Source organism: Asterias amurensis, chromosome 13 (assembly GCF_032118995.1).
Source record: "Asterias amurensis chromosome 13, ASM3211899v1".
NCBI classification, from domain to species: domain Eukaryota; kingdom Metazoa; phylum Echinodermata; class Asteroidea; order Forcipulatida; family Asteriidae; genus Asterias; species Asterias amurensis.
Window position 1 is genome coordinate 4,635,521 of NC_092660.1, and position 13,857 is coordinate 4,649,377.

At 39.5% G+C, this 13,857-nt stretch overlaps 1 protein-coding gene across 3 annotated transcripts in view; it reads left to right on the top strand.

Moving 5' to 3' along the window:
- The first annotated feature begins 122 nt into the window (after window positions 1–122).
- The window catches only part of LOC139945935 (CAP-Gly domain-containing linker protein 3-like), an 83,977-nt gene continuing 70,242 nt past the window's right edge, over window positions 123–13,857 (top strand). For 2 of the 3 annotated variants that reach the window (XM_071943460.1, XM_071943459.1), the window contains exons 1-8: window positions 123–241; window positions 1,353–1,649; window positions 2,665–2,920; window positions 3,790–4,133; window positions 5,999–6,134; window positions 8,290–8,427; window positions 9,325–9,456; window positions 9,848–9,971. In XM_071943460.1, coding sequence (XP_071799561.1) covers window positions 1,368–1,649; window positions 2,665–2,920; window positions 3,790–4,133; window positions 5,999–6,134; window positions 8,290–8,427; window positions 9,325–9,456; window positions 9,848–9,971 — 1,412 coding nt within the window. In that variant the 5' untranslated portion in view covers window positions 123–241; window positions 1,353–1,367. Of the gene's footprint in view, window positions 242–1,352; window positions 1,650–2,664; window positions 2,921–3,789; window positions 4,134–5,998; window positions 6,135–8,289; window positions 8,428–9,324; window positions 9,457–9,847; window positions 9,972–12,177; window positions 13,644–13,857 lie in introns of those variants that run through there. The other variant, XM_071943458.1, reaches the window with a different exon arrangement.

Here is a 13,857-nt window from a genome sequence, read left to right on the forward strand (position 1 = left end):
ACTGGCGAGATTTTGTCAATTGGTGGCGCAATTCCACCACTTTTTGCAGTTTTCTTCTTACTTTTTTTTTCCAGCAACTTCATTGGTGGCGCTATTTATGAGACCACAATTTTGGGGTGAAACTTTTCGTTAATTTTTACCGTCTGCTAATTTTCCAACGCAAAGACACACACACCGGCCAGCAGGTTGCTGCTTTTTGCTGCAAAATGACAAGAATTCTGGTGTCTCCTGTCACTTGAGAGTAAGTATTTATGTTAGTAGCGAGTGGTATTGTGGGAATAAAGAACGTTTTCTTTTATGAAGAGTACCTGCTGAGTGTAAGTTTAATTTGTTTTCTCTCGATCACTTTTTCTGTTGTTGTCACTGACCGTGCGTGAAAAACTGTAGTCACTCACTTCTGTCTGTCACACTTAGCTCCATATGAGAGACTTTAGCGGGGAGGTACAAAAATGTTGTCAGAAGTTGTGTATAATTTGTTTGTTTAGAATTAGTTAGAGAGTGTGAATGTACAATGATAATACAAGTTAGTAATTTTTAATATTCAATTTAATTTGCCACGGACTGGTTGAGGTTTAGTTAACAAAATTACAGAGTCTTATCTTACTCTAACTAAATTTACTAGGCCTTTATAATTATTGACAATTTAACCCTTTGCTCGTCAATGGAAGTGATGGCATCAAGAACATATTGTAATGAATTGTTTTACTAGCTAGCTATAGGCCTACTTACTAGGCGTTAAAGTACGTATTCTGTTTTGTATGCACTTATTTTCCATTTGAGATAGAATCCCCATGAAATAGCCTATGGGAAACTTAACCTTCATTCTACTGTTCATATGTAGTATTCCTGATCAAACTGAAGTGGAAATACTGGAAGTTGAATTGAAGTAAAAAATATATTTGATTTGTTAGCTCTGCAGTCAAAATTAACTTTGGATTATAACATTTTTGTTCATAGTTAGTGGCCTTTTCAAACTAAAACATTTTGTACATTATCAAATTTTTCTCAGTGCCCTGTTATTTAAGTTTATTTTGTTGAACCTGCACTGTAAATATTTCTTCCATCAAGTTTTATCGTCAATATTTTACTGATAGCTAGACAATATCGATAAAAGCTTATTTTGTGAATTTAAAAAACGAAACTTGCATTTCCAATCAGAAATTATGGTAAAAAGAATGTTTGCAGAAATACGTATGTTGCACTGGTTGAAAAGACAATTGTGTGATGATGTCATTGTTGTTATTCTTCAAAGTCTTCTCCACAGATTGACTTTAAAATAATTAAAACAATTACTTGTACCTCCCTGAGTAATGTTTTCTTGTCCATTAATAATAATCTCAAATTCTGTTTAGACACTCATAAAAAAAATGGAAGAAGACCAAACTTCAGAACACAACACATCATTGCTGTCATCGTCACCGAATCTCACCATCATCCCATCTTGCCGAACACAACCAACAGTTCACCCAGTCTCAGAGGCACCTCTTTGCGCCCAATGCAGAGACCTTCAACTTGCCTTCTTTGACCCCCAGTGCCCTGGATGTTGGTCCCTAGCACAGGATACTAAGAGGAGTGTCGGAGAACTCTTTGCTATCGTCAGACAATGGGTGCCCCAAGTGCAGAGGAGTTTATGTGCAATTAGTCAGGAGGTAAGGTCAAGTTTAAGCCAGGGTCAGGTCAACTAAAAGGGTGTCCAAATTTGCAGGAAACTTACAAAAAATGGATGTCCAAACTGTTCACTTCTTGCAATTACAAGTAAAGCAAGGTATCAACATTTAAGACAGTATATCCAACAGACACTGGCAAAAACTAAAGGATGACCACCCCTTGGTAGAGTGTGGATTCGAGTCCCAGTCGTGACACTTGTGTGACATTTGTGTCCTATTAAAGCAAGACACTTAATTATTGCTTCCTCCTTCGTAGGGGACTTAAAGCCGTTGGTCCCATGTGTTGTGTAACGCATGTAAAAGAACCAGTACACTTTTCGAAAAAGAGAAGGGGTTCACCCCGGTGTTTCCGGCTGGATTGGCAGCATATTGCGCCACAGGCATTTACATGGTGCTAAGGGTTAGGTCTTATAATTCAAACTTTGTCCCACTCACCTTGCAGTAAATACTTGCCGCTTTGTAGTCTTTGGAAAAGGCGCGTTATAAATACGTTTATTGCATGTTTGGTACGAAACAGAACCTGGTAGGTATAATCTGGCACCCTTTTTTCCAAAAACTGAAGCATCAGGCCTGCCATTGCTTAAGTCGAGTGATGTCCTCGAATCACGATGGTTCCCCAAGCCTTTCTGTCCCCCATTGCTGACTAGAAATCTGTCGATTAAAGTCCTGTGTCTATTTTGAGAATGTCAGTGTAAGTTATTGCCGGTCTACCAGGTTTCCTCCTCCCATGCTTAGGGGTCCACAGATCAATATTGGACACTGGTTCGTCTTTGCTCCTGTAGCAGTAGCCAGCAAAACGCATCCTTTCGGCCTGCCATTACCAATTATATTGTCTAAAATACATCTGGTAATCACTCTTAAAATGAATGCCAATGAACAAATTAAAAATAAAATTTTCACATTATGAGTTTTATTGTATGACATCTGCATTTTCATCTGACTAAAACAATCAAATTGTTCAAAAAACCAAAGGTACACTTCGCCTTTAATCCTACAGATATTTAAGCGTGACTTCCATGTGGATGATCGTGACGGCTTAACGGATATGACGCTCCTTCACTATGCCTCGAAAGCAGGATCTGAAGGTATTGGTGACAGATTGGGGACCCTCCAGCTCATACAAACACTTCTAGATAACGGAGCCACGCCAGATTTACAATGTCGCTGGACGCACATGACAGCTCTACACTATGCCGCATTTTTCGATGTGGTTCCAGCAATCCGACTACTTTTGAAGGCGACAGAGGTTAAAGGTGAGAGCTGACTCGTTGGAACACTTTTTTTTAAGCTCCAACATGACACAATAATGAACGTTAGAAGATTTTAACTACAGTTAATAAACTCAAAAACTGTTTGAGGCTGACTGTTTTAAACCGGATTCCCAACGTCGTATAAAAAAGCCTCAAATGATGGCAAATTCAATATTATCAAAGAATCTTTTAGATAGGCACTGGCAGTGGCCACAACAGTTGACAAAAATAGTGTCTGAAACTCTCATCACTTCAAGACAGTGGACACTATTGGTAATTATCAAAGACCAGTCTTCTCACTTGGTGTATCTGAACATATGCATAAAATAACCAACCTGTGAAAAATTGAGCTCAACTGGTCATCAAAGTTGCGAGATAACTGTGAAAGAAAAAAGAACACCTTTACAGACGAAGTTGGGTGCTTTCAGATGCTTGATTTCGAGACCTCAAATTCTAAATCTGAGGTCTCAAAATCAAATTTGTATTATTATTATCTAAAGCAATCACACAAGATCGGTAAACAGTATTGTCCAAAGGCCCACACTTCGTGTATCAAAACTTATATATATAAAATAACAAACCTGTGAAAATTTATGCTCAATCGGTCATCTAAGTTGGGAGAAAATAACGGGAAAACCCACCCTTGTTTCCGCACGTTTCGCCGTGTCATGACAATGTGTTTTAAATAAATCCATTATTCTCGATATATCGAGAATTGATAATTGTTTTAATGTTTTCTCAAAAAGTAAAGCATTTCATGGAATAATATTTCAAGAGAAGTCACCATTACCTTCTATAAATCCTGTAAAGTTATTTATAAATCTGTGAACTTTGAGTTTTTGAAAGTGTCCGATGGCTTTAACCTTCCACAGATATAGAGAATAAATGCAGTGAGTTTGACAATGGCACGGCACTCCATATAGCTGCATCCAACGGTTGCCTTGAGTCAGTTAGATGTCTCCTACAGCTCGGAGCTAACTGTCGAGCCAAGGATGACCGAGGTCGTATTCCACTCCTCTGCGTTCCTGACTCTAACGATTTCATGAAGTCTGGTTGGGAAGTAACCGCTGGTAAACTAAGGCAACTGCTTCATCCAGACTCGACGTTTGAGAGACCAAAGTATGCACCGCAGACTTATGATGATGTGCCGAGTAAAGTTCTGCTGTCCTCGCAGGGTCTCCGAATAGGGGATCGAGTGTATGTGGGTGACAGTAAGGTAAGACACATGGTTCAATATCTCCTGTCTTGTGAGTTCTGGGGTGGATTTCACAAAGAGTTAGGACTAGTCTTAGCCCTATATAGGACTCTTTCTCTGTACACAGGAACAGAGTACTAACTACTGAGGCCCGTTTCTGGGGCGGAAAAAAATCACAGCTTCATAACTTAAATCTTACCTGCAAGAAAGCACCAATTTCAACAGATTCACATTCCATGGCAGCATATGTTTTTCTGCGGTGGGTTTTGATCGTAAGTTATTCTTCACAAATCCGTCAATTTCATGAAATAATGCAGCTCCCAACGATAAGGAATTCCCATTTTTGTACAGTCTGCCGTGTGTACGCAAGACGCACGCACGACGCGCAAATTTTGAATTGTGTTGCGTGTTAAAGCTGTGCAGTCAAGATACGGTGACCGAGAACTCATGCGTCTAAGCTTGCATCATGCGTCTTGCACGCAAATGTATACGCGTACGCATGACAACAGACAACACTATGGGAAAACGATCGAAACAGGAATTTTTTAACGTTGGAACTGCATTATTTCACGAAAATGAGGGATTTGTGAGAAATATATGAGGACCGAAACCCACCGCAGACAAAATGTATGCCGCCATAGAATGTGAATCTGTTGAACTTTATGGCTTGTTGCAGGTAAGATTTGAGTTATGAAGCTGTGAAAATTTTCCGCCCCAGAAACGTACCCTGATGTCCAGGGCGTCACTGTAGTACAAAACGAAAGTGTAAGGCCGCCAGGGCTAGGACTAGTCTTATCTTGTGTTAGGACAAGTTACTCGTCCTAACTTAGGACTATCCATGCAATTTGTATATCTCCTAGGACTAGTCCTAAGTTAGGACTGGTCCTAACTCTTCGTGAAATCGACCCCTGTGTCCCTTATCCAACGAGGCTGAAGGTCGAGTTGGACATGGGACACAGACCCGCTATATTTTCCGTTTTTCCATGAGCGCGTGTGATAACATATTTATCTTCAAGCAAACTTGGCGTGTGACATAGAACACACAAGACGCAGGTAGTGATATTAGCCGTGCAATATAGGTTTTTCTCACCAAGCTCCATTCTGCAATTCTGATTGGTGGATTAGCGCGTACTTGAAGATAAATGGTATTCGAGGCGTTTGATTTGTGGTAACACCATGAGTGTATCTACTTGCCAGGCTGTAGATTTTGTTCTTATATTATGACAACTTGTCTTGCTTTATATTCGACTACTGCGGAGTAGATTTTGAGAATTCGGGAGTCTTCTCATTTCTGAAAAAAAAAATTGTCCTGCTTGTTGTCTTCTACCTGGGCAGAAGGTAGCAAATTTGCCGGGACTTCTCCTTTTTAATTTTTTATATTTGAGTGAGAAATTTCCCCTTTCTCGAAAAACATAAGCAAAAACTATGGTACTTTATAGGTAGCCCTTTCTCACAATGTTTTAAACTATCAACAGCTCTCCGTTGCTCTTTACCAAGCAAGTTTTTATGCTAACAATTATTTTGAATAATTACCAATATAATAGTGCCCATCCCAGTTCCTTTAAGCAGTATTATTAGCTTAAGCTCTATAAGATTTGCCCCAGCTTGAATCCGGTGCTCTAAACCTCCTGGCCACTACACCCCACATTATGTGACCCTAAAGTTTGTGCGTGACCCCAACTTAAATGTAAGGTCAGTTGTTTAGCGTCCTGCCTTTTTGAAAAAAGGAAGGAGAAAGGCCTTTTTTTTCTTTTTCTTTTTCCAAAGACAAGTGGCTGGGCTATCCAAAGACAAGTGGCTGGGGTATTTAAGAAAAGAAAAAAATATATATATATTTTTTTCCCCTTATTTATATCTTTGTTGTTGCCATATTTTGTTCTGTGTAGATTGGTACGCTACAGTTCTGTGGGACGACCCATTTTGCTTCAGGATTATGGGCTGGAGTTGCTCTTGACGAACCAGACGGGAAGAATAATGGCTCAGTTGCAGGAATCTCCTACTTTGAATGTCCTTCAAATCATGGTACTGTGTACAAACCTTGTACAATCACATTTCCATTTCTAGTAGTGTGTTCAGTAATTATTATAGTTACCAGCTGGTAGACTGCAGTTTGTCTGCATTTGGGAGGATGGGTGGCGCTCGTTTCTTTTGATTCGCATTTTTAATCTCCATCTTTTTGTGTTGTTGGCTGTTAGGATGTTTTAAAGGCAGTGGACACAACTGGTAATTGTCAAAGACTAGCCTTCACAGTTGGTGTATCTCAACATATGCATAAAATAAAAAACCTGTGAAAATTTGAGCTCAATCAGTCATCAAAGTTGCGAGATAATAATGAAAGAAGAAAACACCCTTGCCACACGAATTTGTGTGCGTTTAGATGGTTGATTTTGAGACCTCAAGTTCTAAACTTGAGGTCTTGAAATCAAATTCATTGAAAATTACTTCAATCTCCAAAACTGTGGCACTTCAGAGGGAGCCGTTTCTCACAATGTTTTATACCATCAACCTCTCCCCATTACTTGTCAACAAGAAAGGTTTTTTGTGAACAATTATTTTGAGTAATTACCAATAGTGTCCACTGCCTTTAATTCCTCTTTGATCTTTTGTAATAGGCCTTTTGTTAATTGTTAGTAATCTTTTTTCGTTTTACTGGCCTTCTGACAAACTTTTTGTGTTAATTTATTTTGGACATATTTTTTATATATTTTGAGGGCCCTAGCTAGCCGTGCTGAATGGGTCACTCTGGTTAAATATTATTTTAAATAAATAAAAATATGGTTAGTTTGTGAGGTTTTCTTGTGCAGTGATTGTTATGTACATTGTTATATAATGTCATGTATAGTTATGTAACAACCCCATAACAACCCCAGCCAGGCTTGACTGTGGTTGGGCGACAGCACAACTGTTTGCAACTGTGTGTTTACCATGCGACCAATTGGACTGTGTTTAATACTTATAAATATTTACCAGCAGGTACACTCCAGATGTTCACATGGTAAAACTCTTGCTGTGTAATTTTCGTACGATATTTGTTACTGTTTATGCACCCTCAAACAGGCTGGTCCTGGAGAGAGTGCAATATTGTACAAATATAGCATGGTTTGAGGGTGACTAGTCGTAGCTCCCCGAGGTATTGGAAGTTGACAAACTTCGCCTCGGGAACTAGTTTGTCAACTTCCAATACCGAGGGGAGCTCATCGACTAGTCACCCGAAATAAACCATGTTGTGTTTGTTTTACTATACTTCATACATATTCAGTTACTGGAACATGAGTTTTGAGCAAGAGAAAATGATTACTGTTAAACAAAATGCACATGATAAGTTTGTTCATGTGTGGGATGGCGCTTAGAGAGCGCTGTTTGTGCGTGTATACAAAACGGTGCCACGATCAATAGCGCCGGGGGATGACGTCGCGCAATGGTAATGCCCATGATAAGTTGAATAGCTCCCGGGGAACTATTACTTATCATGCGCATTTACCACTTGCGTGAATACTTACGTGCGTGCCTGGTAGTTAAAACTAACACCTGGCACGTGATGATGAATGGACCAATGAGAACTTGACTCTCTGTCATGAATATGTATGAGGTGTAGTAATAATTAATATGGTACACTGAAGAAGTTTCCCCCCTAGTGCAGGAATTGTTATTTACTTATGAATTATGTTATGTAATAGACCAGCCAGGCATGGCTGTGGTTGGGCAGCGGACTGCACCTAGCCACAAGTCAGTCGATTTCAGCTTGCGACCAATTAGATTGGGGTGTTTAGTAATTATTATATTTACCAGAAGTTCAGACTAAAGTTGGTCACGTGGTTAGCTCATGGCCCTGACAAAATAGGAAGACACAAACTCAAAGGGCACCCTATGAGGAAATTGTAAATTTCTACTGGAGCATTTCAAGGGCACCAAGGCAATGACAAGGGGCAACGGTCGCAATTGCCTCCAGTGCCGCCGTGAAGTATCAGGCCTGACCTGGTCATTTTTTCATGTGGGTCATTATTTGACATTGGTAATTTTATTCCACAGGTATCTTTGCACCTCTGTCCAAAATCAGCAAGGACGGTACCCTATGTGTTTGTTCAACCCCAACTCTTAAAAAATAAATTACCCAGTCAGTTTTTCCATATGGTGACATTTGATGCATGTATTTCACATTTAATATTTTATTCCACAGGTATCTTTGCACCTCTGTCTAAAATCAGCAAGGATGGTAGCCCTCGACCTGGTACACCTAAGGCTGATTCAGGAGTCCCTCTTGCTGTCATCCACCGCAAGATTGATGTCTCACATGTTTCCCCGCGTGTTGATACTGGTAAGCCAACTAGTTATTATTTATCAACTTGTGGGATGTCGTGGCTGAGCACCGAACTCACTAACTCTGGTGTGTTTTTTGTTCAGCAGAGTGTGGATTCGAGTCCTGTTCATGACATTTGTGTCCCTCGGCAACACGCTTAAATTATCGCTTCTCTCTAGCCATGGGTAAATGGGTGCAGTGAGGGCAGAGATGGTTTAGATTGATTTAGCTTAGGCTGATAGCACAGGCTGTATATACTCCCAGGGGAGCTGAGATGATTTAAAGGAACACGTTGCCTTGGATCGGACGAGTTGGTCTATAAAAAGTGTAAAATGCATATGGCTAGAAAGATGTTTTAAAAGTAGAATACAATGATCCACACAAATTTGCCTCGAAATTGCGTGGTTTTCCATTTACTGTGCGAACTAACACGGTCGGCCATTTATGGGAGTCAAAAATTTGACTCCCATAAATGGCCGACCGTGTTAGTCGACGAGGTAAAAGGAAAACCGTGCAATTTCGAGGCATGTTTGTGTGGATCATTGTATTCTACTTTTAAAACATCTTTCTAGCCAAATGCATTTTATAACAAACGGTTACAAATGCTTTTCAAAAACCAACTCGACCGATCCAAGGCAACGTGTTCATTTAAGGAATGAACTAAATGGTCCAGTGATAGGGAAAACAATGTTTGAAGAACTTTGAATTATAAATCCAAACCAGTTTGATGAACTTGTGGCATGTCCCAGCCTAGCAAATCAGAACAAGGGACTCAAGCTCTGGTGTTTTCAGCAGAGTGTAGTCTGGAGTTCCAATACACTGGTGCTATGGTTTAATTAGCTTTTTATCATTTGCATTGTGAAAATTGATATCAGTTGCAAATTTACAAATACTGTCTGCTTTTGTTTAATATAGGTCTTCGTACAAGGGTGTTTTCCTCAATCAACAGAATGGACGATATTGAAATAGGAGATAGGGTTACAGTAGCTGGTCAGGAACCTAGACACGGCAATGTAAGATACAGCGGACATACTCAATTTGCTTCAGGTACCAGATTCTTTCCTAAAAGAATTTATGTCCTTTTGGTCTTCTGCTATTGCAATAATTTTCAAAACCACTATTGAGACAAACTTCAGATTAAATGTTGATATTTCCTTATGCTTTCACACCTTCACCAAACCAAGTATAAAAACAAAATAATTGTGGAACCACCATGGCCCAATTTCACAAAGCAGTAAATCAGAAGAAAAAAATACTTTGCAAATTGTATTGCCAAAGCCGCAATCAGGTTCGGCAATAATGTAGCCAAACGGGCTTTAACTGTAGTGGACGTAGTTGTAACTTTTTACAGTCTGTTTACAAATTTTATCTTGATGGTGTTCCAGAACTCCGGGGACCCTAGCTACTTTTATTAACAATATGAATGTTATTTTTTCAGGATGGTGGTTTGGTATTGAGTTGGATAAGCCACACGGTAAGAATGATGGCTCAGTGGCAGGTGTTCGCTACTTTACCTGCAGTTTACTTCATGGAGTCTTCGCTCATCCTTCCAAGATAACAAGGTAGGGTGTTTCATTCTGATGTTTATGATTACTGATGAAGGACCTATAACCTATAATAAATTGTCCCAAAAGTGCCCTGTTGTGTGTTATTAGAATATTAATAATAACCATTGTATTAAAATACAATGGTTATTATTAATATTCTAATAACACACAACAGGGCACTTTTGGGACAATTTATTATAGGTTTTTCCACTGACCACCTTGTTAAGTCCTTGAGTGAACACTGCACTAAAAGTCTGCCATATGGCTGGGCACAGTCTTAGGACCACTAGTGTAAACTAAGCCAGGGTTCAGTAGCTGGTCAGAAACCTAAACACGGCACTGTAAGACTGCCCTAAAAGGTGCCATCTTAGAACTGAGTGTGTGCCGCAGGGCACTCTCATAGGACCATATGTACTGTGCTACAGAGACCATCTTCAGAGTATAGAGTATGTAGAATATCCTCTTAGGGCCGCTCCTGTACAGGGTGCCATATTGTTTAGGACCACTTCTGTAAGCTAAGCCATTTGGCACATTTTTTGCCACCGCATGTTATGTCAGGGCCTCATTTGCACAGTGTGCCACAGGGCACCATCTTAGGATCACTTGTGTATACTAAGCCATTGGGCACATTTATAGGGCCATGATTAAATAGACTACTGGTACTGGTACCAACTAAGGGCAAAGAGTGTACAATGTATAATTGCCGCAGAATGTCATTGTCAGGGCCTTTTAACCCAGTTACCTGAACAGTGTGTCACAGGGCATCATCTTAGAACCAGGTATACTTCGCCTCAGGGCACCATCTTAGGACCCCTTTTGTATTTGCCAATGAGCACATCCATAGGGCCATACCTAAAATAGCTCCATTGTGACGACCTAGGGCAAAGTGTGTTTGCCTCATACATTTATCAGCGCACCATCTTAGGACGACTGGTACATACTGCCCCACAGGGCACCATCTTTGGACCACTTTTGTATACTGCGCCACAGGGCACATTGATAGAGCCTTTAAATAGTATTAATGTGACCGTGTTAGGGCAAAGAGTGTGTTATTTTTACTGCAGAATGTCATCAGGGCCATACCTGTAAAGTGTGCCACAGGGCACCATCTTAGGACCACTTGTGTACAGTGTGCCATAGGGCACAATCTTATGACCACTTGTGTTCAGTTTGCCACAGGGCACAATCTTATGACCACTTGTGTTCAGTTTGCCACAGGGCACCATCTTAGCACCACTTCTGTAACTAGTAGTTAAGGTGGACTTAGTGGACGAGTGTGTTTTGTTTGCTGCAGAATGTCATTAGGGCAGCAAGGCCACACCTTTACAGTGTGCCAAAGTGCACCATTTTAGGACCACTTGTGTAATTTATTTCACAGGATACATTCATAGGACCGTAATTAGTACTACAGGAACCACCCAGAGACAAATAATGTACCAGTTAAGGTCCACAACTGAAAATTCAGCCAGAGGATGCAGCACATTTTTGGTGTCTTAGGTATTTGTGTATACTTGGCTGTAGGCACCATCTTATTTCGTGTATTTGTTATTTGTGCCATACTAGTTATGCCATACGCTACAGTTTTAGGACCACAACTTGAATATTTAGCTGCAGCGAGCTACACATCTTAAGGCTTACCAAGTGTTGCATTAGGGGACTTTGTCTTAGGGACACTTTTGTTAGTTGTGTCACACCTTAGTGCATAACGTTGAATATTGTGCATAGGATACTGCTTGTAACGTAAGGTTTTCATGTTGTGACATAGGGCACAGTCTTAAGGATATTGGTGTTTTAGGATTTTGCTTTTTGTATATCTTAATGGATTTGGTGTGTAATGACCCAAACAAGACAATCTATGGAACACAGTGTATTGCCATATGGCGCCATCTTACATTAACAAGTGAAGATGGTTGTGCACATGGGAGCCATTCATGACCCTTTTGTGCAACAAGGTGCCATATTAGGGTCATATGTTAGGGCACTATTTCTGAACATGCTTTTTTATCTTGCCGCAGAGATCTTTTATAGGGCTATATTTGCATCATATTCTTTGGGGACAGGCTAAGCTAACACATACACAAATTTCATCAAACATTTATCATCTTAGAATAGTGACTGATTTATACACACATTAATACAAGCTACATGAACAAACACAATGAAGGGCCTATTTTGTTGATAAAATGTTTACCCAATTGTTTTTGCCCAAATGTATTTTCAGATGCAATCTATCTCTAAGGGATTCTTGTGAAAGTTCGGTGTCTTGTGAAGGCCTTGAGAAAAAAGCTGCCATCAAGAAATAAACAAAACTTGCAAGTTATTCAACTCTCACCAAAAGTATTCGTATTTTACAACTGTATATTTTATTATTTATTTTTAGAAACAAACTGAAATGTAAATTATCTTGACACATAATATGCAACTCAAAAAGAATATAATAATGATTAAGAATACATATTTATTAAACTGAGCGCATGCAATAGATTCATATCTGCACGAATAGTATTCAATTCGTGTCTGAACTATGGAAAGCAGTTCACTTTCAAAAGACTGGCTATTATGGACGTTTGATTTTATCTTGACTTAGTTAATGTTATTCTCATCGATCTTGTATTTATGGTTTTGGAGTAAAAGTTAGTTTGTATTTCTTTAAACATTGTGAGAATGTTTTCACGAACATTTCTACTGAATTGCCAAATTCTGGAGTTCAAACTGCAAACCTCTGTAATGTATAGGTCCTACGGTGCAACAGGCTGTCATATTATTAGCTACATGGCCATTTTTACTGGAGTTCAACTGCAACCCTCTGTAGTTTATACTGTGCAACAGGCTGTCATATTATTAGCTACATGGCCATTTTTACTGGAGTTCAACTGCAAACCTCCTTAATGTATACTGTGCAACAGGCTGTCATATTCACTATTTGGCCATTTTTACTGAAGTTCAACTGCAACCCTCTGTAGTTTATACTGTGCAACAGGCTGTCATATTATTAGCTACATGGCCATTTTTACTGGAGTTCAACTGCAAACCTCCTTAATGTATACTGTGCAACAGGCTGTCATATTCACTATTTGGCCATTTTTACTGAAGTTCAACTGCAACCCTCTGTAGTTTATACTGTGCAACAGGCTGTCATATTATTAGCTACATGGCCATTTTTACTGGAGTTCAACTGCAAACCTCCTTAATGTATACTGTGCAACAGGCTGTCATATTCACTATTTTGCCATTTTTACTGAAGTTCAACTGCAACCCTCTCTAGTTTATACTGTGCAACAGGCTGTCATATTATGGTTATATTTTTATTGTATCACAAGGAAGTTCAGGGCACCATCTTTAGAACGTGTTTTTATGTGCCGCAGAGATCTATTTTAGGGCCATATGAGAATTGTGTTTAGGGTGGTGATACCACCTGTTTAGTTGTTGCTACAAGGAGTAGGGGGTCTGGTAACAAGACCAATGGTTCATGATAAAGGAAGGCTGGAGAGGACACAAAAGTCATCATTTTAATTATGGATTGTAGGAAAGTAGAATGTAAGAATTTATTGCCTAGAAATAGTTACCGAAAAATGACAGAATTGGCTCTTGCTAACAAAACCGTTGCTGGCAGTGTAAGCACTGACAAACCTGTAGAAGTTTGAGATCGATCAGCCAGCTGGGCATGGGTCACAAGAAAATAGTGAAAAAACGATTACACATTAAAAGAAATTAATAAAACGCTCAGTGAGCGATAAAATCCAAACAGTAACTTCGTTGTTTATTTCTCATCAAATGAGAAATTTCAGACAGAAATATTTAAGTGACGTTTTCTACTATCATCATCATAAAACCGTGTAAGTTTTATGTAAATCTGTGACTTTATACGAGTGGACACATAACAAAAATACACACTCATAAA